We start from the raw sequence: 24,455 nt of genomic DNA on the forward strand, positions 1-24,455 counted from the left end.
CTCACATCCCCACAAATCCTCAAGCTAAATGCTGAGTTTGAAAATGGGGTTTGAACCCTCACTTGAGGCTGAGGCAGCAGTCGTCAGCCCAGTGAGGTCAAGGTAGGACATCTGGGATGCATTGGGGTCAAGCAGGAGCTGCTGCCCTGCAGCCAGAGCTCACCAAAGCATGAGCATGCTAAAGGAGCAGCACAGGGCAGAGACGGTGATGGGCTCCTGCCCCTGCCAGGGGAGTGTCACTGCCCAGCAGAACACATGTCATTTCAGTGCTGTACAAAAGGCACCACAGGCTGGTAAGAGATGGGCATAATTCAGCTTTTCTCCAGGCCTCTTCAGTGCAACCCTTTCACGTGCATAAAAGTTCGCCAGGAACAGAAGGCTTAAACACTGATAACTGAAAGCTTTTGTCTATCATTACAGTGTCTTTTTTGTTGACTGCTCTAGCACGTTACTATACCTGAGACTCTGACCCCCAGTACCTGGGCATACTTGCTGAGACAGATGGTATGACTGTTACACTGTTGACAAAGTATCAACAAAAAATTCTTAAAGGCTACTGAGGTATGTGCTTAAGACTAGTTGATTCTCTTTTTTCAGCAACAGTCAATATCAAATGTCATCCCATTTAGTCACATTCACAGACCTGAGACAAACATAATCAGATACATCCAGGAAAGCTATGCTGAAAGTCCTAAAGTTTTTGTTCAGGATACTGTAGAGCCTATTTTTCACACAAACCCATTCTTGTGTAGGAGAAAGAGTTTACCTTTCCATCCAGCATAAAAGAGAAATTTACTCAAACCTAGAGCCCCTGGAGGCTCTGTAACATGTGGTGCTTTTGTGACAGAAAACTCTTATCCCAGTCATTCAGGGGAGAACAATTTTTATCCTGTAAAGGCATCTTTATCCTGTAAAGGATAAAGCTCTTCTGAGCTTTCAAGCCCGATAAGCTGTCAAGATAGAAACTCAATTCTTTAATGAGTTCTTCAGTGACTAATCCAACAGTTCCACAACTGGGACTCACGGGTGGTACCATGACAGGATCAGGATATTCACTGTAAATACTCACTAGGACAGCAAGAGATCTCATAACGCATTTGCTCAAAGAAGAGTGCATTTAGCTATAGGAGGGAAAACAAACAAACTCATTACCTCTATGGACCCTGGATCTACTTTGACAATTTCTCCTGTGCTGTTGTCATTGCTAAGATTTGGTGGGCTGTGTGAAGGTAGCCTTCTTTCTTCCTTTAAGGCATGCTCCAAAAGTTTCTTATTCAAGATCCTCGCAGTATTTTCTGCAAGTGTGTACCCTGGAGGAGCGGATAAGTCCTGCCTGATACTTGTCACCTCAGTCCCTTCTTCCTTTTGCGTCTCTGTCCCCAACCGGAGAGGACTGGGTGATCTGCCACGGGCATTTGTACATGGCTCCTGCAGTGGGCCCAGTTCTGGTCTGGGTTCTGCTGACCTGGACCGGCTGCTAGACCTGGGGCATTTTTGGAAGGCCTCGTGAAAGATGGGGCTATGGTCAATAATGTTGAACAGACTGGAGAGGCCATCATTGATAGTTGTGTGGACAGGACTCTCCCTTGTAGTCGTTGATCTAGCCCAAGCGGACTCACTGAATCCTTTCTGAGGTGTGCTGGGCAAAGTCCGGTTGTTTGGCTGGTCTGATTTGGGAAGGATTTTCCTTTGCAACTTTGGAGAGCCATATTTGGGGGAGCAGCATGTGCGTTCGAACTTAGCCTGGACCTTTTCAATGACGGGGGTCACCTGCCTGCTTCTCAGGCTTCTGGATGGTGAAGAGACAGGCGTGGACCCCCCTTTCGGTGTCAGACACTTGTGTGGACTGCTGGTGATACTGCGCAGGGTTTCTGTCTGCAAGCCAACGCTGATGGTCTGTGTGGTCTGCGTCCCCGTTGTCCTCATGCCGTTAGTTTGACACGCGGTGTCCTTAAACTGAGGCTCCGTTGAGCTGGAGTTGGAGCGTATTGCATTTCGGACAGAGAAAGCAACCTCCTTCATATCATCGCTCATGTTTTTGGACATCTCCAAGCTGTGCAAGGGCGAGGCAAAGCCCACAGTAGTGCAAATAGGACGTTCAATGGGATGAAGACTGCCCTCCAGAAAATCCTTACGATGTTTGGCTAGGTCACAAGACCACCTTCCAAACATATCAGAGGAAGCACCTTTTGTCTCGGCCGCATTCCCCATAGCTTTGGTCACAGAAAACAGGAAGTCCGGCTCAACCTGGTTTTTCCCATCAGCTATCACCGTGTTATCAAACCTACGGATGACTGGTGGGCTGTGAAAGACCCGAACTCCCATCTTTTCATTTACACCATGACTCCTCGTTGGCTGCTTCTGGCAATGCTCTGGGCTGGTCATGGTGTTAGTTGTCATAGTGACACTGGTAGTGAGGTACCATGATGAGGCCTGGAAGGAATCTGAAGCAGGATCATTCCCTGCTTTCCCAATTTCTGTCCTTTCTGCCCGGCCTTCTGCAGGCTTCTCGGTGGCCCCACCATGGTTCCTAGTGCTACTGTAATCCCAATTTTTGTTGAACTCCTCGATGTATTTCAGATCGTCAGGAGACAGGGGAGGGGTTATGTCATCTTTGCTGCTGGATGAAGGCAAGTTTTTTTCTGGTAGAAATGGAGAAATATCCATCAGGCGTTGAAATTCTGACATGGAAGAAACGGACATTGCCCTGGAGAGGGGAACATGAGAGTCACTAATGGTCTTGGAAACTCTCACGGAGAAACTTATTTTCAGCAGCAAACTATCTCAGGAAATCCAGCTTTCACTATTTGTTTTTATATATATATATATATATAATAATTTGTTTATATAAATCCCTATTTGTTGCAATTTGCATACAAAACCTTCACTTTCAAAGAAGTTCTCTTTTATAATCTTAAAAATAAATAGCTGTGAAATGCAAGTATTCCTGATGTGTCTTTGAAAGTACAAAATGCTTTCCTAATGGCTCCTAATTTACCGTGTTCTCATGGATCACTGATTGGCAAATGTCTGAAATATGACACAGCAGAATGGATTTTGGAAATATAACATTCAGGGGGAAAAAAGTGTTTGCCATAATATGATGCACAAGTTTCAAAGCAAATATGGACAATTTCTGACTTGCTGCAAAATCAGCAAGTCCACCTCTGCTCCTGAGATTGCCCAGGCTGCACAGCTGGTGCGTAGCCATCCAGCCTGAATGCTGTTATGTTGAACTGGCTTGGAGGATTTAGTTTGTGCTAAAGTTCAACAGAAGGGAATCACTATATGATGATGCTGGAATCTTGGCTTTCCTGCATTTTGACAGTTTGTACAAATCACAAGCATTCATCTGAGTTGTCCTTCTGCTTTGTTGTAAGAAAAAAAAAAACAAAAAAAAGAAGCTTTCTAAACAGGACTACTTAAAATGCAAAAGAGTGTAGATATCAGAGTTGGCTCAAGGAGGTAACTCAAGCTGGGTGAGCATTCAGAAAGCAATGTATCAGTGATCGGGAGGATGCAGTAAAATCACACTGTTAGTTTTTAAGCAAGAGCACCAGCTGCAGTTAGGGTGCATCTATGTTAGGGAATTAGGTGACATCAGGAGAGTGGTTTTGAAGTGAATCTCTTAATCAGATGCTCTGGTTTGTACAGAGGGCAATCTCAGACAGCATGGGCTGGGTTCTTCTGGAATGGAAGGGAGCTAAGAAGATGCTCTCCAGAAGCACAACTAACATAATTTAAGGTTAAGTGGGTAGTTAACCCATGGGATCTAGTCCAGAACTAGTCCAAAGCAAAATATCCTTGACATGAAGGGAGTGCCGGGTCCTCAGCAGCAATTATTTTCCTCTATATATCAACGTCTACAGATCTGCTTGCTAAGGTGGGCGTAACCCTCAGTGTTCAGTAGCAGCTTCATGCATATTCATACATTTTGATCTTTGTGCACCACAACTGAATGTGGCCCAAGTAAATCAGAGTAGAACAGAAGCACACTGAGACAAATTAATCTCTGGGTAAATCCATTAACTTGGCTCACAGACTGCTTTGGTGGCAGTGTGGCTATGTCCTAGGTCTGTGGTCTGGGTGCTGGAGAGCTACCGCTCTGGCAGTTGAACATTTGGTCTGTTTTTCCCTGTAAGTCTTACTCACCTTTGAAGATTTCCTTGATGTGTTTCTTCCTCCTGAAGAGAAAGAGAAATAAACAAAAGAAGTTATTTCTGAACCTGTTGATGGCATTAGCTTGTGGGTATTTTGTCATTCACTTCCTTCTGGTTGCACCAGGTATGTTTGTCTCTGAAAAGTGTCTGATTTTACCTCTGATGAAGAACCTTAAATTGCCAGTGCGAATATTCTTCCCTTTGTACATAGGCTGCAGAATGAGCAACCCCATCAGGACAACAGACAGCACAGGGAAAGCCCATACACCAAACTGACAACAGCCTTGAACTTTCATAGGCCTGTGCAATCACAAATGGAACTAAGCTACAATTGGCTATTTTTCACATGTACAATATATTATTTTGGACCATATACTTGTGAGTGAATTTGTTCTGTGGAGGTAATCTGCTAATGCCAGAGACCTAACTGTGCTGAAATTAGACATAAACTGGGGTCTTTTGACATAAGATTTCATTATATGTTCTTAAGGAACCAACAAATGGCACCAGACAAGTGAAACTCTTTAAGCTAGCTATATTAAATGTGTGGAAAGACTGTTACTTGTCTCACAGGAGAAATACCTACAGCTTGCTAATGGCATTAGAATGTTTTTATGTCAATTATTTCCCTGTGACAATGCCCATAATGAGTCGGGTTTTTTAATAGATACTTCTGAAGTAATTGCTCTATAGTTATTTTTACCGTTTGCTTATATTTCTAAAAGAAACTATAGGGAGTGCAAAGTACGATGAGGAAAAAAGAAAGAGTATTAGTACTTATTACTTTACACTCATGGTAAAGAACATCATCAACAGAAAATTGTATTTAAAATTGTGACTACTCAAAAAGAGCACCACTCAACTCAGCAACTTGGTATTTATACAGAACTGGGGAAAAAACAACGAACAAACTGATTCTCCTTGCGTTCACTCTGGTGTAAGTCTGGAAACATGTTGGTGGCTTCAGTAGAATTACTGCAGGGTAGATCTCATCTAACTGATCTAACTGAACGGAGAGTCAAGCTGAAGCCTGGATTGACTTCTACTGCAGTTAATATCACGGAGAAAACACAGTGAAGAGGAACAGTCTGCAGTTGCCTCAGTGCATCCTCAGTTAAGCTATTCATTAAACTCCAATTAGTCTCACTTGAGCAAACTGTCTGAGGGAAATGACTTTGCCCAGGTTTCACTAAAGCACGCTTTGAGGGAAAGAAGCTACGCAAATATCAACAAGGACCAAATTCTGCTGCCAACTCTTTTCTTAATGGTAGTAATGTCTGCAAAACAGAGGAAGGGACATGTCCCTTCTTAAATATCAGACTGAATGTGAAGGAAAGAAAACAGCAATCAAAATCAAGCACAACACATAGAATCCCTGACACTTGTACCAACACTCTTCACCAAGCTCTGGGACATGTATGAAATAAAATCTAAGAAATAAATAGGGAAGCTTGTACTGCCATCCGTACATTTATGGCACTTAGAGGGGAGAAAAATCTAACTGGAATGCACAGGTACCTAAAACTACTTGAAATGTAAGAAGGGTTGTCACATTTTTTTGCCTCTCTTAGTCTTTTTTTCTTTTCTTCCTCTCAAAGAACCTGATTTCGTTGAGTAACAATGAAATTTAGCTGAGTAACAACATTATACCTCTCAAAGAAATGCTTTTCACAGGTGCACACATTCAAGTGAAGGCACACCAGTAAACCTAGTCCTGCCCGGAGCTTGAGATTTGACAAACTTTTTTCTAGAGGGATCAAATTTTCAAGCCAGAGTACACAGATATGTCTGACTGTGAAACTTCTACTTCCTTATTTGCTAGAATTTGTACACTCAACCAATATTCTCATGCTCAGAGCACAAGTTAAGTGTCTAACCCATGTGCACAAATCTGAATTTTCATGCAAGAAAGTACTTAAAACTTGCATCACAGAATGTGCTGCCTGCTTGATAATTTTAACTTCTGGCAGTCTCTGAATGTTTCTTGTTCTGTAACAGCCATTAACATTCAAGGAATGACACAAAATAAAGGAGATATCAGCATTTTGAAGTTGTTATACGATTTTAACTTTGCAGGAATTATGAAAGACTATAGTTGTGGTTAATGTGAACATTCTCAGTGCCACAAATATCACATGCCAGTTCATAGGTTACTTTGTACCAGCATATGGAGACAGTGATCCTCTGTTTCTTTTAGCAATAACATTAACAAAACTGAAGAACTGGAACTCATGAAAGTAAGCCTGTGGTGGTGCAGATTTTAGCAGGACACAGACTACATTCACTACAGCCCAATGGCATCTCTTAGCACTGCATTTTACATCTTTATCATCATTTTACATCTTTATCTCAGGGTAGGTACTTTGCTGATGAGGAACAACTTTATTTTTTTAACATCTCATACTAATATATTTGGGAGGCAATCACAATGGAACAACCAGAAGTGGCTCTCTATAGCACTCACTGTAAATATAGCTATAAGATATAGTATAACATAAACACTATACTATAAATATAGCTCATGTTTCTTCATATATCTACTTACAACTGGAAGAGATTTAAGACCTTCCAAACCAATGTGCTGTGTCAAATATCATACATAATGCTGCAAGGTGAGGTAATCTTTGGGACCTTCAGTCTGGCTCCCAATTTCTTGGGACACTGGTACCATCAGCTCATAACAAGGAATGAAGTATTGTCCATATCAGATTCACCACTGGGTAACTGTAAGTAGTGCCTGTGACACAATATCTCTTCCTACAGCAGGGATGCTGTACCAATTCTGACATAAGAGACAACACAGCAGCTTGGTAAAAGGCAGAAGTGCGCTTACTTCTGTTAATCCGGTCAAGAACTTGTCCCGCTCCAGCTGCCGAGACCGGTGCTCATCAGATTCATCGGGAGAATCAAGAGACAGTGACTCCAGAAAGAGGTTTTCTGTGGCACTGCACCAGTCACTCTCCTTCAGCTTAGACAGCGATCGATCGTCAAACTGAATGGCATCTGAATCAGAGTAGGACCGTGACCCCATCGGACGAGGCACATGAAGGTTCCCCTGGGTTGTAAATGGACGAAGGTTACTCTCCTTCTGGTCACACAGAAAGCCACTTCCTCTTCGTGGGCTCACTTCTTTCTGAAGCTGGAGACAACACAAATTCGAAGGAACAACAATTACTTATGTACCGTATTGCTTTCTGTAGAACTCATTCCTCCTCAGAAGTAAGGCACTCTTGCCCTCAGGAGGCACCAGGAAATCGCCACCTGGATCCAGGCACATTGGTTTTGCTATGCTAGTCCTTCTCCACAAGGGGAGTGTCTCTGGGACTTTGATGCCATTGCTCATGGGATTTGGAGTGATTCAATGTGTGCGTGTATAGTTTTGCTTGTTTACGTATATATATACACACATATATACACACAGTGTGTGAATATAAACACAAAATAATGCATCTGTCTGTAAACTGATTTTTAAGGAAACAAATCAACACTAGCTATTATTTTAACACAATCTTGATATGAGATCCTAAAACAACATAAGTAGGAGCTCCAGGAAGGGTGAGTCTCATTGAAACAAATACAGTTTTCTTCTGGTCATCAATACAAAGATTGCACTTTTATGTACATTACTTGTTTCTAGAGGTGGAAAATTTCATTTCACGAACGACAAAAGCTGTATTTTAATGCATGGCTAGAAAGTTGACTCTTTGTACAGAAAAGCATTGTCAAATGGATGACTTAGGCATGCAAAGCATGTCTGAAGAAAATACATATTTTTAGAAGGTCCATAAAATCTATTAACTCCACACTTTGCAAAAGCTGAGTGAAGGGAGGGTGAACCACTAGTGAAATTGCCAATCTTAACAATTAGATTATGTGATCAACTTCTCCTTTAATTGTAAATACAACAGGATAGATGAAGTAAGTAATATTTTCAAACATGACAAATGACAGTAGGGATCAGTAACTGTGATGTTTTGCTAGAGCAGTGTGCTAAGATTAGTGACAATAACCTGGAAATGTAAGTCATTCCCTAGGATGCTGGAGACCGAGGACCCTCAAAATGTATTATTCTAATTCCGTGGCATGGGTTTGGACAAATAAACAGGTATTGTACTGCCTAATGTCTATTAATATATTTCTAGTTAAATTTCTATTAAATTTGTACTTGAAACCAGTGAGATTTTTGCTTATGTTTTAGGTCTACAAAAAGGGGTTTTGCTCATGATATATAACATTTGAAACAGTTCTATTAAAAGGAACTAATTTAAGCTATCCTATAAAGGTAAGGGTGGGAAGATATATCCCAAGAGACTCTGGGAGTCCATTCCACAGTGTATGGGAACGACTCAAAGTAAGAAGAAATGCTAATCGTATGTTTTCTGTATACACAGTTCAAATTACACACCCATCCAGATTTTCAGTGATCCTGTAAGGATAACGATCTGGAAATCTTTATGAGAAAACAGTACAGATAGATAGTGGCTCATTCTCTGAATCTCAGATAGCTGAAAGGAGAATTAATGTGAGAAATACTGGCCAAACTTTTCAAGAGTGGCTAATGGTTTTGAGTCCACTTGTGTTTATACTCATAAAACACTCAACTTTTCATATAGGTGATGTTATGAGTTTAAATATTTGCCAGTGCACTTTAGAAGCACAATGTGGGGAGATTCTCTAAGGGAAACCAAAGTGACACGTACTTAAAAAGAAAAACCTCGCAACGTTGAGCTCTGGAAAAAGTAGGCCGTCATGTTTTTTACATGTGAGCAGTATTCCCATAACCCTCCAGAGTGGAGTATTTTATATATTTTATATATTGGTGTGAGCTTCCCTCTTGTCATACATGTATTATTCAGGAGTTGTGTGAAAGCAGATGGGCATAAAGCATTCATATGAAATTTGGCACATATGCTTCTGCTATCTCTTAGACTCTGTTTTTCAAACATACACACTGATGTAGTCTCCTCATCCTCTGTGTATTGCCATAGATGGAATACACACAGAAAAACCCTGGGGAGAAGGACTTCAAAGATACACTAATTGTTTCCATATAAAGCAGGGCATGACTGCAATCTGAGAGGATATTCAACTAAAACCCTGCAAATATTTGGAAGCTTCCTGTCACACAGGGAAATCACAGAATCATAGAATGGTAGGGTTGGAAGGGACCTCCAGAGATTTGATTATAAGCAAAGATGGAAGTTTTGCAGGCAGGTACTCAAGATTTTAAATGCTACTTCTGATCATCTGGTCTCCTGAAATTAGCTTGACATAATATCTTTTATTTCCTCTATCTATTGCTAATTCTCTGTTGTACAGTAAATATATAGTTGAAGCCTAGAAGTTTCAGAACAGTAACAAAAGGAATCAGCTCCAGGATTACTTAAGAGCTGTTTTGTAGGCTTACCCAAGATGGCACAGAGGTCACATCAGGTTTAAAGAGAAGTAAAGGCTAGGTAGCTTTAACAGGGATTTCTCTGTCACTTCCTTCAATGTGCCCCACTCCCAGGGGATAGAAAAAGCAGTCTCTAACCAGGTTAAGTCCCTCAAGCATAGAAAAGGATACACCAAAGAGATGACATTAAAAAATACAGTTCACAGGAACAGCAGCATAAACATTCAAAGAGGTACCACCGACCCTCCTCAGAAAAGGCTGTGTCCACATCCTTAGTATACAGCCAAATTTTATGAGGGTTATTTAATTCCCATTGTGCATGAAGAATCCACAGGAGCCAGTTTGGCCACTGAAACTCAAAAGTTAGCCCAGTCAAGACACATAGAACTTGGCACCTTCTGTCACTGAACCCTGGAAACCAGGTGATTTGGATGAAGAGCTCTGCTTCAAGCCTTCTTGGATCATAGGTGTTGTTTTATGCTGTTTTATCTTAGGAGATGTACTACTGGGCTGCATATAAAGGCTAGCTCAATCAACTGCATGAAGTACACACAAAACTGCTGAGATAAATGTGAGATTAAAAAATCCAGATTATTGCTTATTGATATTTTGAAATTTAGAAGCTCAAAAATCACCTTTATTAGTCTGTAAAACTTTCACGTTGGTCACTACCCACTCAGACCTACACTTTTAGCAGAGATTTTAGAAATGTCCATAGACTACAGGATTTTCCTAACTGCTTCTCTGTGGGTTAAATTGCCATAGCTTAAACTGAGGTTTAGTCCTGCACTCAGAGTATTTGCAGCCTGATGTCTTTTCTTTAGTTTCTTGTTGCAGCCCATGCATGGGAACATGAGACACAGAAACTGGTCATGAAGTTACACTGGCCTCTCAGTAACTTAACCTGTGAAGCCACTTGGTGCATCATTCAAGCACAGTACTCCCTAGAGAGCGTGCACAAATCTGGTGCTGTTCCGACACCCTAAGGACAGAAAGTATCCAGTTAATTGAGGACTCCAAATTTCAGTTGTTTTTCTTACTTTTCCTGGAATTCATGACTCAGAGCTGAATAACGTTTAGTAAAAAACAGTGTATTAACTCTTCCCTTGTTAAACGTCTTAATTTTTGTTTGGCTTACAGTCAGATATTAAATTAATTAGGTATAATTTGTCTCTAATACTTGGCAGATGAAAGAACAGGTAAGCATGAAAAACAAGGGGACAGGTATGCAGTTACCAGATTTGCAAATGGTAGCAGAAGTGTGCACAAAATTTGTGTGACCAAGGTCACAAATATCTTCTGAACATTTAGTATTGATAGCGGTTTGTTACCAGTCAGGGCTCTTCACATTAACTCCCAGGTTCCTTTGCTACAGAAAAAGAATTCAGTTGAATAGTCTGAGCAGCTGTGTCTTTGGTGGGTAATTCACAGATGAACAGACTTTTTTGGCAGGAAGCTGTATATAAAACCTGGAATAACCTTGCATGTGGCATTAAGTGTTTTAGCGTGAAGAGGTGCATAGAAGCTTTCAAACAGAATGAATCGATGTGGCCATGCCTGCTTGGGTAATTGAAATGAATCAGGAAATGGCCTTTAACCTGGAGATGATTTCTCATAAGTGGTCTTTTATGGGGATTATGAGCATTTTCCTTTTACTCCCTTGTGTATGTAAATTGTTTTGTAGCATGAGAAACACTGTTGTAGCTAAGAAACCAAAATTGTTCCTGTGCTACTTCTTAATGCAGTCTCTTGACTATAGCTTGAGTGTAGAAATAGTGCAATACCTCACACTTGCAGCTAACCAGTGTCCACCCCAAAATGACTCCTTACCTGCTCTATCCGCTTGACCAGCTCTTTCTTTTGACGCTCCCATTCTCGCCGCTCTCTATCAAGCCTGTCCAGGAGCTCAACCTTTTCTCGGTTCCAGTTCTTCTCATTGTGCTGGATTTGCCAGCGGAGGTCCATCGCCACACCATGACTCTCTGCCAGAAGCTTCTTGTGCTCCTCTCTTTCCCTTTTAAAAGCTCCCTTTGCATCAGAAGTGAGTCCTGTTTCTCCTGAGGTGTTTGCACTCTTCCCTTCCAGCTGGCATTAAAGTAAAACATTCATAGAACATTAAACTTTCTGTGGTAAAAGCCTATGTCTGACAATGAATTTGAGTTACAGACCTAACTCCACAAAAGTAATGGCAAAGCACAGCTATGGCAATTCTTAGATCTTAGGATTCCAATACATGATCAAATATGTTCAACTTAAAAAAAGCTTTAAAATTGAGATAGTGAAAAATATAGTGAATAATTTCTCAAGCTCCATCAGCTCATGCTATTAAGGCATCAGTTACAATCTTTCTGAAGGGAATGTGGGTACCAGCAGTGAAAGAAACACAAGAGATAAACTCCAACCCAATCATCGGATCTGAGACAATCACCAAGACGACATTGCAGACACTACTGCTCTGCTTTCGTGCTCTCACTCGGTGTACCCAAAACCTAAAGAGAATGCATACATCTTCTGGAGAGACTTTTCCCAGAACAATCCTCAACAATGGTCTTATTTCACAACTCCTCACACCTTCCAACAGAAGAGGGTGTTAGCAGCAGAAGGAGACTTAGCAATGTCACCCCCCGCATCTCTGCAGGTTTTTGGTGTCTCAACTGATTGCTAAGGCAGTTAGGTGATGCTGCCTTCCCTCTCTTCACTTCATGTTCAGGGCTCAGCTCCATTAGAAGAGCTGACCTAAGGCTTAGGAAAGCCTTTCCTAAAATGTAGGCTTGATGGGGTGTCAGGAAGTCTCCAGTCCAATTGACTCTAAGATCAGATTGGGTTGTGCAGGACTTTTTTCAGTTCAATTCTGACAAAATTCCAAGCCCAGGGATTGCATAACCTCTATGGCCAATGTGGACCACTGCTGAACTGCTGTCAGAGTGAAAAAAGTGCTCAGTGGTTTTGTGTAAGTTCAAGCAAGTGAAGAATTTACCCCCAAAGCCTGACCTTTTACTGACAACTCAGTAGATGTGTGAGTGACTCAGAATGGGGTGCATCTCCATCCTATCTCTGCAGGCAAACTGGACCAAAAAGCAGCAAATACTCATTTCTGCCTCTGAAGTGAAAGTTGTGCTTAGGCATTCTGAAGGTAAACAATTGCTCAGAGGCCTAGTTAGGATCCTGTCCTTACATGTGAGTTCTCAAAGCATATGCAGGATTTGACTCCTTACACTAACTCCCTCCTCCTTCCAAAAATTGCTCAGTTCCCAAAATACTGGGATTTTTCACTTGTTGAGACAGAGGCTGAGAATTACTGAGACTCCTTAGTGGCTCAGCATTATCACAACCCCATACTTGGGAGCAATCTCATTATTTCTTATCTTAGAAACAATGCCTAAGGATTCTCCTGCCAAATAAGATGTACATGCACTTCTGACAGCCAAAACTTTTCTTTGTCATGATATATGCAGATGTATCTCCAAAGCAGCAGGCAATGGTACACTGTCATCCCTGACATGCAGTGCAGTTATATCAAAAGAATTTTCCTCTTTTTTCCGTTCTTTCCTATGCAGGGAGTTGAAGGATCAAAAGACAAAACCATTGCCAGTGACTATAAACTAGGAATTGACTCTCTTGAGGAAAGTGCTCTTGTTAATTGACCTACTGCTTCACAAAACAAATGGAAAACAGCATCAGTGAAGACAACAGGAGACTAGAAAAGCCTTGATTCTCTGTGGGCTTGTCAGGCGGTTGGCATCTCTATACAAAACCTACAGTGGAAGCGCTCCACAGCCTACTGCTTCAAAACAACGAAACCACATCAAGAGAGGTCCTCCTCTCTTGGCTATTTCATTAATAGACTTGGCTATTTCATTAAAGATGTTGTGCCACACGTTAGGCACAGAATAGCAAAGAATGTTAACGTGACTGTATGTAATGCTAATATTTTACATGTTGTTCGCTAGCTCCTCCGATTTTTGATCCTGAAATTGAACCTATAGGGAAAACACTCTGCACTTTGAACCTTTAACATTAGCTTAATTTATGTTTATACTGTTTCTGTTTCAGAGCTATTACAGTATTATTTTTATACTTAGTTTTTCAACTGCCTCCTTGCAATTGTGAGCACATATGCTAGACCTCAGTGGGACACTTACATTGTTTGCCCTATCCTAATTGAAATTCTAATGACTGATATGCTCTCTTTTTGCTACTGCATTAGAGATCTTTTTTGACTGTGAAATAGAAGTGTTGCAGGGAATTGTCTAAGGAAGACACTTTTAAGCTTTAAGTATCAACCAGTTTAATTCTTTCCACTTGCTTTAAAATAGTGTAAAAAGTAACATCCATGGCTCAATAATTACCATGTTATTACCAGCAGAGCAAAAAGTCTGATAAAGGCCCCAGGAGAGGGGTGCAAACCTCTCTTCTCTGTGGGCAGGAATGCTAGCACTGCCTGAGTGCCAAACACGAGCAAAAACCTAGGAATTTATCACCCAAACAAAGGTAAAGCATGCAAGCTCTAAATTGGTAGTTCATTATCAAACTAGTAAGTTTTGCTCTTTGTTGTGTGTTCAGTTTAAGGTAAATCTAAGGTTTTATCTTAGAAGGAGCAAAAATAGGAATTGATGTGTTTCTTTTCTCAAGTGATCTGTTGTCTGGAAATGTATGTGCACTAAGAAGCAGCTGAACTGAGAATCTGAATCCTCTGAGAAAAAACTGCTAAAATTAAAGGTTCTTCCTTCATTCTGGGAAAGCTGCCTACAGTACCTGGGAAGGAAAAGCAGCACTTGTATCCCAGCTCTGTGCGTCACGGTGAGTCTCTCATGTTCAGTAAATCCTCCTAAACATATCACTCTCCCAGCAGTGAATATTTTTATTATAGTTGTCTTCTGCCAGGAAGCACTAGAATTAAAAATATTTTTCTCAAGATCTGAATGTACTAATTCTCCCAGCCTTCCCCTCTTCAGTGTGGAAAATTACAACTTTTACCCCATCAGCTTTGGAAATTAATACTTGTGGGGTTTTTTCTGATTTGTTTTCATATCGTTTTCACAGTACATCTTCTGTGAACAGCCACTGAAGCACTTGGCACCAGATTTTATATAAATACTTCTAACAGTATCCCATGGCAGGTAGCTAGAGATCTCTCTTCACTGGGGTACCATCCATCACTAACCAGTAGCTTTGAATAGCTGGTTTAATATTAACATATTGATCTACCACTTCGCTCTTATTAAATCACTCTTTTCTCTCCTAAGCATCAAATACCACAGTTGCTATGTACCAAGGCACAGCGATGAGCTAACTGTGAGCATGCAAACATCAAGATAAATGCCAGTTGATAGAGACACCTGCATGCCTCATTACTGCAGGTGATAAATTACCAGCCAACTCTTCTGAGAAAGCATAGCAAGAAGAGGTTCGGTTCCTTTGTCCTCACCTATTTTACACAGTACCTACAACATGAGGATTTGTTGTGGGACAACTGGAATCCAAGAGGCACCACAAGAGGCAAAATTTTGCTCAGGCATCAGGGGGGCTTTCAGGCATCAGGGTTAAATGAAAATAAACAGTCCTTTTTGTGTCTGTCACGGATTTCCCATTTCATTAAGCATTTCAGCCATTCTTTACTGGTGTTGGACATGGAGGACATTACCTGTTCAAGGTGGCACTTGAGTTCAGTCACTTCCACCTCCCAGGCTGCCTTGTGCAGGGCATACTGCTGCTGGAATCCCTGGCGCTCCCGCTCCTCGTCCCGCAGCTCCGAGCGGAAGTCATCCAGCAAACCCTTCAGAGCATTCAGGAGCTTCCGATTCTCACTTGCCTGCCCCAACAAAGCAAACAAAATGATGTCATTGGATGGCTTTAGCATCCAGTGTTATTTTTGGCAGGAAAATTGCCTGCATGTCCACTGCATGGAAGAGAAAGTGCCTGGGCTAACTTTCATGTGAGAAAACTAAGAATAGCAATGCCTTCTCTGACTGCAGGCTTCCCAGGGAAGTGGTTGTCAGTATCCCTGAAGGTATTTAAAAGACATGTAGATGTGGTGTTTAGGGACATGGTTTAGTGGAGGATGTAGCAGTGTTAAGCTAACAGTTGGACTCAATGATCTTAAGGCTCTTTTTCAACTTAAATGAGTCTATGATTCTATGATTCTACTTCTTGTTAGTCCTACTCCCGAAGCACACATGAAAGCCAAAGACGCTTAAGTCACCTTGAAAAAGGCATTAAGCATGTTTCTGGATTCAGGACATCTGTAATAATTTATTTTTTCCCATTAAAAACCAAAGTTAGAGTATAATTTCTGAGGTTTTCTGGGTAGCTGGACATCTCATGCATACAATCATTGTTCAGCATCAAACCTCAAATACTTGTAAACTACATGTAAAGAAAAAAAGATTAATTATCAATGCTTTTGTATTATCAAATAAAACTTCTCCTCGGTCCCAGACAATTGCACACAGGTTCGCTTTGCAGCAGAATCGTCTTTGGTACGAAAGGCATGAATGCCAGATAGGCCACTTTCCCTCTTAATAATGGGATCAATGACCAAACTCCCATCCAGGTCTTGTTGAGAATGTCACAGTCATACTGAAAATGCTGTCTGTGCTCTTGTGCTAGCCAGGACCCAAGTTGAGCCCAGAGATTACACCTGATCTTGGCAAGTACTGAAAGACAGCATGTATACTTATTCAAATCTCTATTTTTAAAACATTTCTTTAGTTTTGGCATTTCCTTTCTGCAAATTCTCTGGTGACTTGTAAAACCTGTCATTGTTATGTTAAATATAAAAAAAATATGTTTTAAAGATTCATTTTGGAACTGTGTAATAAAACATATCTCACTATTTTTTGAAGTAATTAAATTAGAAAACAGAAGTGTGCAATATGATTTATTTGTCCAAAATTTTAATTGAGTATTGCCAACGAGCCTCTCAAAGACCAGGGGGTAGCCAGAGATTGCATCTGACGAGTTATTCTATACAGAAAAAAAACTTTTAAGAAAATTATACTTGATTAGCAGACACAGCATGGGCAGAAAAATGGGAAAGTTTAATCATCAAATTCATCGTTTAATCACCTAGTTCTCATGAATGTGTTAGCTTCTTTGTGAAGGCCTAACTTGAATTAGCCACCTTGACTCCCGCACGACAGTTTAATTTATTTTATTTTTCATTTATTTTCCCAAGCAGAGGCTTCCTGCAGTTCCTCTTATCTGGTGTTTCATGAAGTACCCCCATGGGGACTTTGTAGACAAGTCAAGTAAACACATGTGTGCCAATAATAAATAATTATCATGCTTTTTTCAATGTCAATATATATAAATTTTTCTGCAGACGACTAAGCTGATTTCATATGCCCATTGGATTTTTGACATCACTGAACTCCCCTCACTCACTTCTGTAATCACTAATTAGACATACCAGGATGCTATTTCTTTAAAGAACAAACAAACGTGGTTTACTTTTTCCAAGCCATTTGATTCATCAGCAAAAGGATGCTAGATGCAGAGAAATGACTTCAGGTGCTCACTGACCTATAATCTGTTTGGGCTAATGAAATGTGGCGGTATACAACATGGGGTTTTTATAAGAAATGCACCCACAGAAGCAGAATGAATTCCATTAACATTTAATGCCAATTAGCAATTTCCTACTATACAGCAGCAGTCTCCACCATGCACGTAAGATCACCTACTTTTCAATACGTAATGAGCTTTTATGTTTCCACCATGAGTTTTCGTTCTGACACCCAATTAAGGCTAAATTCTCCAAACATCTCAAGCCCCTTGTGAAGTAAGCAAAACAAGTCGTCTTTTGAAGATTTGTCCTTAAGTGTCACAATAAGAGCTGCTGGGTATTGAGCGCCTCAGAATCTGGCCTCATCCTTTCTGAAAACCCTGGCCCCAAACATCTACAAAGTGCATTCATTGAAGACCCTTGTTCTGTGTTTTCTGGTGTGCTGTATAAAACTTCCTCTGTAAAAGAAGCCAAATGGTTCCATGAAGGACATGAGGCCAAAGAAAAATAAACCCAAATAACTCTAAAGCAAGCCACATCCCTCATTCCTGTGCATACATTTGATAGCTTTAGAGTCCTGTAAAATTAGGTTTGCAAAGAAAGACATGATGGAATAGTACAGAGAGGGGCCAAAAATGTCTCCCTGCAGGTTTGTAGCCTACGGGGATAAGGGTATGTCTTATTTCTAGGTGAATTACATCAACATTGCTGTTATGGCATAAGTACCGCAGGTGCCCCCTGGGCTTGCTGGCATTTTAATTTACTTGCCAATATAAATCCAGTTTTGGTTACGTACTTTTAATCCCTGCAGAGAAGTCTCTTTTGCATGACTTTGTATTAGCAGTTGGAAGTTGGAGAGGTCTGTGAGATTATTTTTTCTGTTTTGTCAAACTGGAGTGTTTTTGGAGAACAAGCAAAGTACTTTTGAGACAATGTGCTCTGAAATCCAACTTTATATGCTTTATATTTCTGTTGGTAAAACTGTCAAACAGCTTCTGTATAAGAACAAGTCCTACAGATACACAATAAGGGTGTTACGGTCTTCATCTTCCTCCCAGGGATGTTATCCAGGCAGAAAAAATCAGCCATGGCTCTGATTCTCTTGATAGGTTCCTTTTCAAGGAGCTGGCTCTTTGGTACCTTACCAGTTACCGAAATTTAGTGCATGGAGGAATTTGACTCATTCACAACTGATCTAAACCAAGAGAATTACAAAAGCAGTTTAAAGTCTTCTTGTATCCACAGCTCAGGGTTTATAGATAAAAGAAACAACAGCTGACAATAAGTATAAACTTAATGCAGTGAATTTTAATTAAATTCCAGGACTTCGGAGTCCTTAATAAGTTAAGTCAATCCCAGAAATCAAAGCCTCCAGCTGTAGCAAAATTTGGGATAAGAGCAGTTGTCAGAAGCTTGGTTCTGCTTTTAATCACAATTGTTTCTTCTCTGAGAATTCTACTGGAAAATTTAACTTAAGAATTTAGTCAAAGCCTGGTATTACAAGCAGTTTAGTTGAGCTGTCAATTAAAAACACAAGGTCAGAAGCCTAACTAGCAAACGAGAACTGTGCATTTTCTCTGCCTATCTACAAATCCAGGCAAAAGTGAAGCTGGATATTGGGGCAAATAATTTTAGTATATTTAGGTCTTAATTGCTGTTCCTTTGGGCTCTTCTTTAGCTAAGCTTTGAAAACAAATATTGTACGAGGAAAAAAAGATCTAACTGGGAATCTTCTTGACAGTTCCGCCCATCCCAGTAACAACATGGGTGTATTGTTTTTAATGAGTTTTACACTGGACCACAGATGTATAAACTCTTTTCTTCTTAATGCTCTGATCTTATACCATCCAGCAAGCATCTCACCTTTTCTACTCAGCTGAACATAAGCTTTTCCTTTTTCTACAGGCTGTTCTCCCTGATGTCTTACTGCGCACTTAGAAGTGCTGACTCCTGCAAGTCAGCCACTCGACTTGCCTGCTTACTGCCCATGACAAGACTTCCTGCTTGGCTCTTGAGCCTTGCCACTTTTTTTGCCTAATCCTTTCCATAGTATGCCCCAGCTTCCAGTCAAGGGACAACACCATCAAGAGAAATTTGAGTTGTCCCTCCTTAAAGACCCCATCTACTCTGCTTCTCATCAACTAATATATTTTCTCCCCTCTCCTATATGTATTCATCCTTCCACACACTGGCCACATAAAAATCATAGACAAGTGAGACATGTACTTTCCACCAAGGCTAGTACCTCAAATCATAATAGTATAAAATTCAAGGCTGCTTGTTAAAATTAAGGCCTCAGAGTTTATAATTTTTCTCAAAACAATTCCACTTTCCAGGCAAGGTGAGAAAGTCAGCAGTGAGAGTGCAGGCTGAAAATACAAGCCATTAAATATTAATATGGAAGGTTAAAAATAAATATGGGTTACTTCAAGTTACCATAAGCTCTTTCTTTTTTTTCTGACCTAGTTATCTCAGCTGCTCCTAGACTATTGCAAAATTTCCTGCCTAATGTGAAGCAGGTGCTGATGCACTTAGTCTTGGAACCTGCCAGGCAGAACCAGCACCTTGGGGCTCTCCTGGTCAGCTGCAAACCTTGGAGACTTCAGTTTCACCACTCACCCCAAATTCCCCATAGGAATGGTGCTTTTTTCCAGCTGCAGGCTTAAGGAACCTGCAGAAGACCCCCACAACCCTAGGTGTTTTTCAGCACAGCCAGTGATACACTGGGAGGTGAGCATTGCTGAGATCCAACCCACCAGGAAGGACACGCTCTGGATTTGCTGACACTCTCTGAGCTTTCAAAGCTGAGACAACCCAGGCAAAGTGTTTTCTTGCTCTATTTTTTTTTTATTAATGTGTTTTGTGATCATATATGAATTAGAATGGAGTTGATATTTATGAGTGAAAGTCTGTAATGTGTGTAGAGCAAGGACCAGAGTCTGTGAGGTTGGTAAGAACAGTGAACGTCCTGGATGCCAGAGGTTTGCAGCCTCAAGCATGCAGGAGGTGTGAAGGCAGCTACTCATCTGTCATGGTCTTCCAGAAGAACTTTCTACAGCCTGAACCTATGACAGCATCAGAATTAACCTACACTAGGAATTCCTATATCCATGCCAGAAAATAATCGGGAATCCCTTTTCATACATTTGACAATAAACACAGTGCTTTTTCAAAGATTCATTAGTGGCAGTAGCCAAAACGAGTAACAGTGCTTAAGAGAAATATTTAGCAAACCCACTCATTTTTGTAGTGTTGACGTAACATTTTTCCTGGTTGGAAGGCAAGAAACCTGTTTTACCTTCATAAGTCCATTTGAATATCATGCATTATTCACTATCAAGAGAGGCACTGAGATGCAGTCTGTTCCAATGGATCAATTCTTTAAGCAAGAGTAGCTGGAATTGGCACATTAGAACATAATGCAATGTATATAACAATGAATTATAAGCAATTCTGCTTCCCATTTCTGCCACTTTAATTGCCTAAACAACAATTATTTCAAAGAGGACATAATTTCTTTTAATGTTGGCCATTTTAAAAGATCTATTTAGAACATTAGTGCATGACAGAGTTTGTACTGAGATATTATCTTGGTTTATATTTCTTTTAGTCATTTTAGATTAAATCACTCTACAGGTGGAATGCAGTTAATGACAGACTCAGGATCATCACTTCATGGCCTTCTTCAGCCTCTGCTAGAGAATAGACTCTTGAAAGGATGACAGACATGAGTCTGGGTGACTGGCAAGGTAGAACCTTTCCAAAAGCTAAAATGATCGAATAAATACTACCTTGATAGCACACTTCACAGAAAATAATAGCTGGAGAATGGAGCTGTCAGCTACTTTGAAAACCGAAAGCAAGAGTATATAAACTTAAAGCAGAATATGAAATGGCATAAAGATCATAGTTTTCTCTGATTTTTCTTGAAATAGAAATTCTAACTGAAGTTACATGCTGAACCAGAGAGGCAGATTGCAATATAGCCTATGTGCCTCCCAGAATTAGCCTAATCTTATTACAGGATAGAGACTTCTTGTTGCCTGCTGCATCTCTATTAGATCATATAGATAACATGCAGACAGGTTGTACACAGTAGTGAGAGTCTGGGGAATGCAAGTTGAAGAGCTGAAATGCAAAGACACACACAGCTCCCAGATCCTGCAGCCAGTCCAGTAAAGTAATGTGGTCATAGAGAGTATATATTTGTCTGAGACCTCTTGCTGTGGAGCGGGCTCCTAAGTCAAGGGCTCAAACACAGATGAAGCATAAGGCATAAGGTCTTTTTCACTGTATTTATGTTTTATGCAGAATTCTTGCTCTGCTCTACTTATGACTGCAAATAGTTCCATGTAATGGGATGCTCTTATCTGAATGTTTTCCATTTTAAAAAAAATAAGCAGATGCTCCTGAAGAACTGTTGGAAGCCTTAAGTCTGTTCTTGTTGAATGTTTGCTATTATTATTGCTAGGACTGCTAGTATATTAAGTGCACAAAGGAAAAAGTTGGATAGATGGCAGTGCTCTGACACACACAGGCAAGGTGCAGGAGATGTCAGTGAAAAGCATGACGTGCTTTTAGGCATTTGAAAACAAGCCCACTGACAGGAAGGAACTTCTGCATTGTTTTCCCATCACCTCTAAGAGAACCATTAAATACATGTGCTAGTTTCTTGAATTATTTAAAGGAAATAAAATAACCTCTTCTTGCTAAAAGCTTGACAGTAGAATACAATAGATGTGCTCAGGCAAAAGGAGCATGTAAATTCTGCAAACTATCACATACTGATAGATGTTTCTGGGCAAACAGCCACAAGAGGAAATAGGATTTTTCACTGATAGCATCTGCCAACAGGAGAACAATAATCACATGGCTCCTGATTAAATAGAAATATAATGGATGAAATTCACTATAATTGCTGTGTAGCATGAAGTATTTTTACAAGTATGATTCTCGGTGATTTAACATAGCAGCAGAAAAAAATTAACTCCCTTGAGAAATCCACAGTTTCCATTCTCAGGGTATGATACACAAATGGCACAGTACCTGCTTCTGCTGCTGCAGTAATTCTGCAGTCTGAAGCTGTGGTCCATGGTCAGTGCTCTCTGTGGTGGGATGCTGGGAGAAATCTGTCAGTGCAAACACAACATCCTCCTCCTCCTCCTCTCGTTCTGCATCATCAGCCTTCTGCTCAGACTGAATGCCCAAGTCTGGGAGGGTGTCGGGGCGCTCAATCTGAAATTCAAGGGATGGGACACATCAACATTCTTTTGCCATTTACTTCACGGGACAGAAATTCATTGAAGGGCTAAGGAAAGGGATTATCTTCCCCTGCATCTCTCTGGTGGGATACATTGACTTCTATTCTATAGGCTACATGAGATGAGATTTGGATGATGTATGATGTTGCATATGTGAACACAACACTATACAGGCCTGCAGAAAAAGAGATCTATGCAGCTGAAAACATGAATGCAATGCAGTATGATGAATATAATTCATTAGGCATTAACGAAAAGCCATATAAGACACTGGTGTATTGTCTGATGAAGATATACAGGTCAGAAAATATTCAAATCTACCACTGTATTCTGTCTAATGTATTAGCAAAACATGTGACTCCAATAATGACTGGAGGTGGATTGATTATACATTAACCAGTCAAAAAATCCAAACAGAAAATGAAAGCTATTTTGATATTAGATGATGAGCTAGTTTACATAGAAGCAAATTAGTGTAAGAAAAGTAGAAGAAATTTATTTCAAAAAAGCTACTTATCTCTTGTTTCTGACTCATATTACCCGAGTAGATGAAGGTAAAGATATTCTAAGAATACAAAACATCAGCGTACTAAACTTTAGCACACTATTACCAGACCTGAAAGGTTACCTGTACTGCCAAAATGTAGCAAACAATAAAAAACACTAGGCACAAAATTATCAGAAATACTGAGAAAAATTACTTAGTTGCCTTAGCAAATGTTTTCAGAATTGCATGAACAAAATAAATCTCTTATTCTCAAGAATTTTGTATAAAATGTCAGAATGGGCAAACACTTTTTTAAACTTATTTTTCCTTTAGGCAAGATTTCCAAAGCAAATGGCAATTCTGGATGTGCAGCTCCACACAATTGAGCAGCACCTTTCTTCACATTGTGTGTTGGCTGGCAATCACACCCCCTGCTAAAATGTGTCAGCTTGGGGATTCCAGGTTGTTATGTACTCCTGAAATTCCTAATCTTAATTTAGTCACTACTTGGAAAATCACCATGATGACTACTAGTGTACTGCTGCTGACGGTGATAGACGTGTGTATGGAGAATAGGAACAAACAAGAATGATTCACTGAAGACGTATAATTCTCCTGCCAATATGAAAACAGAGCTTTCCTCCATCTGTATTGCTGAAGGCTTTTTAAGGAACACACTGTGCACATGGTAAGAATGACAGCACTCAACTCATCTAAATAGATTTGACTCCATCAGCTCATAGACATGTTTTTTCTTTCCAAAGATTATTCAGGACTCCTGTGTTTGAGACTTAATTAAATTTTCATTTACTATGACAGGTTTTCAGGACTAGCTAAGGGCTTAGATGTAAAGACGGGTGATCTGTAAGACGTAATTCAAAATGTATTTTAGCACAACCAAACTAAAGAAAAGTCCTCATGGTTAATTTGAACCCACTTTAAATCTATGTATAATTATAAAATTGCTGATGCCATGTCATGTTTAAAGTCTACACCTAAAGAAGGGATAACCCACTACCCCACCACTTGCAACTCCATTGGGTTAACAGGGTGGACAGTTACCTCTAATACATCCTCTTCTTCCTCTTCCATTCGCTTGCCTTGCCGCCAGTGTTTCAGCAGCCACTTCAGTTTGACATACAGGAGAAAGGTGTCCTGCTTGAAATGCCTGAGTTCTTGCTGGAGCAGACTTTTCTCTTGGCTCCAGGTTTTCTCTTCCAGTTTGTTCTGCAAAGTCAAACTTTGCACTTCCAAGTCTTTCCTCCGCAGGGTCTGCATATGCTCCTCCTCCAGCTTTAATGGAATGACAGACATCATGTCAATGGGATGCTGTCCTGGGATGGTCCCCAGGACTTGTACTTTGTTGGGTGAGACAAACAAATCTCCAATTTTCATTAGTAGTGAGCAGCTACTGAGTTTGGCTCAGCACTTATGACTGTTGAGGATATTAAAAGACAACAGCTGATAACCTTTGCTTAGATATACCACATCCAAGTGGCTTGCTATGGATGTGAACATTGAAGACACACAAGACTTCTGCTGTTGCTTCATACTACTCGTATTTTCCTTCCTCTTTTGATCGGATCCCTGCAATATGCTTGTTCCCAGCACAGCTATCACCCCACTTTGCTGCACATATCACACT

At 40.4% G+C, this 24,455-nt stretch overlaps 1 protein-coding gene across 4 annotated transcripts in view; it reads right to left on the reverse strand.

The window, feature by feature from the left end:
* The window catches only part of MTCL1 (microtubule crosslinking factor 1), a 106,087-nt gene that overhangs the window by 6,647 nt on the left and 74,985 nt on the right, over positions 1-24,455 (reverse strand). For all 4 annotated transcript variants that reach the window (XM_061996091.1, XM_061996088.1, XM_061996090.1 and 1 more), the window contains 7 exons: positions 23,873-24,103; positions 22,109-22,297; positions 15,200-15,367; positions 11,386-11,640; positions 6,994-7,299; positions 4,153-4,184; positions 1,153-2,707 (listed from right to left, as the gene is read on the reverse strand). In XM_061996091.1, coding sequence (XP_061852075.1) covers positions 1,153-2,707; positions 4,153-4,184; positions 6,994-7,299; positions 11,386-11,640; positions 15,200-15,367; positions 22,109-22,297; positions 23,873-24,103 — 2,736 coding nt within the window. The remainder of the gene's footprint in view (positions 1-1,152; positions 2,708-4,152; positions 4,185-6,993; positions 7,300-11,385; positions 11,641-15,199; positions 15,368-22,108; positions 22,298-23,872; positions 24,104-24,455) is intronic.

Source organism: Colius striatus, chromosome 4, assembly GCF_028858725.1.
Source record: "Colius striatus isolate bColStr4 chromosome 4, bColStr4.1.hap1, whole genome shotgun sequence".
NCBI lineage: Eukaryota > Metazoa > Chordata > Aves > Coliiformes > Coliidae > Colius > Colius striatus.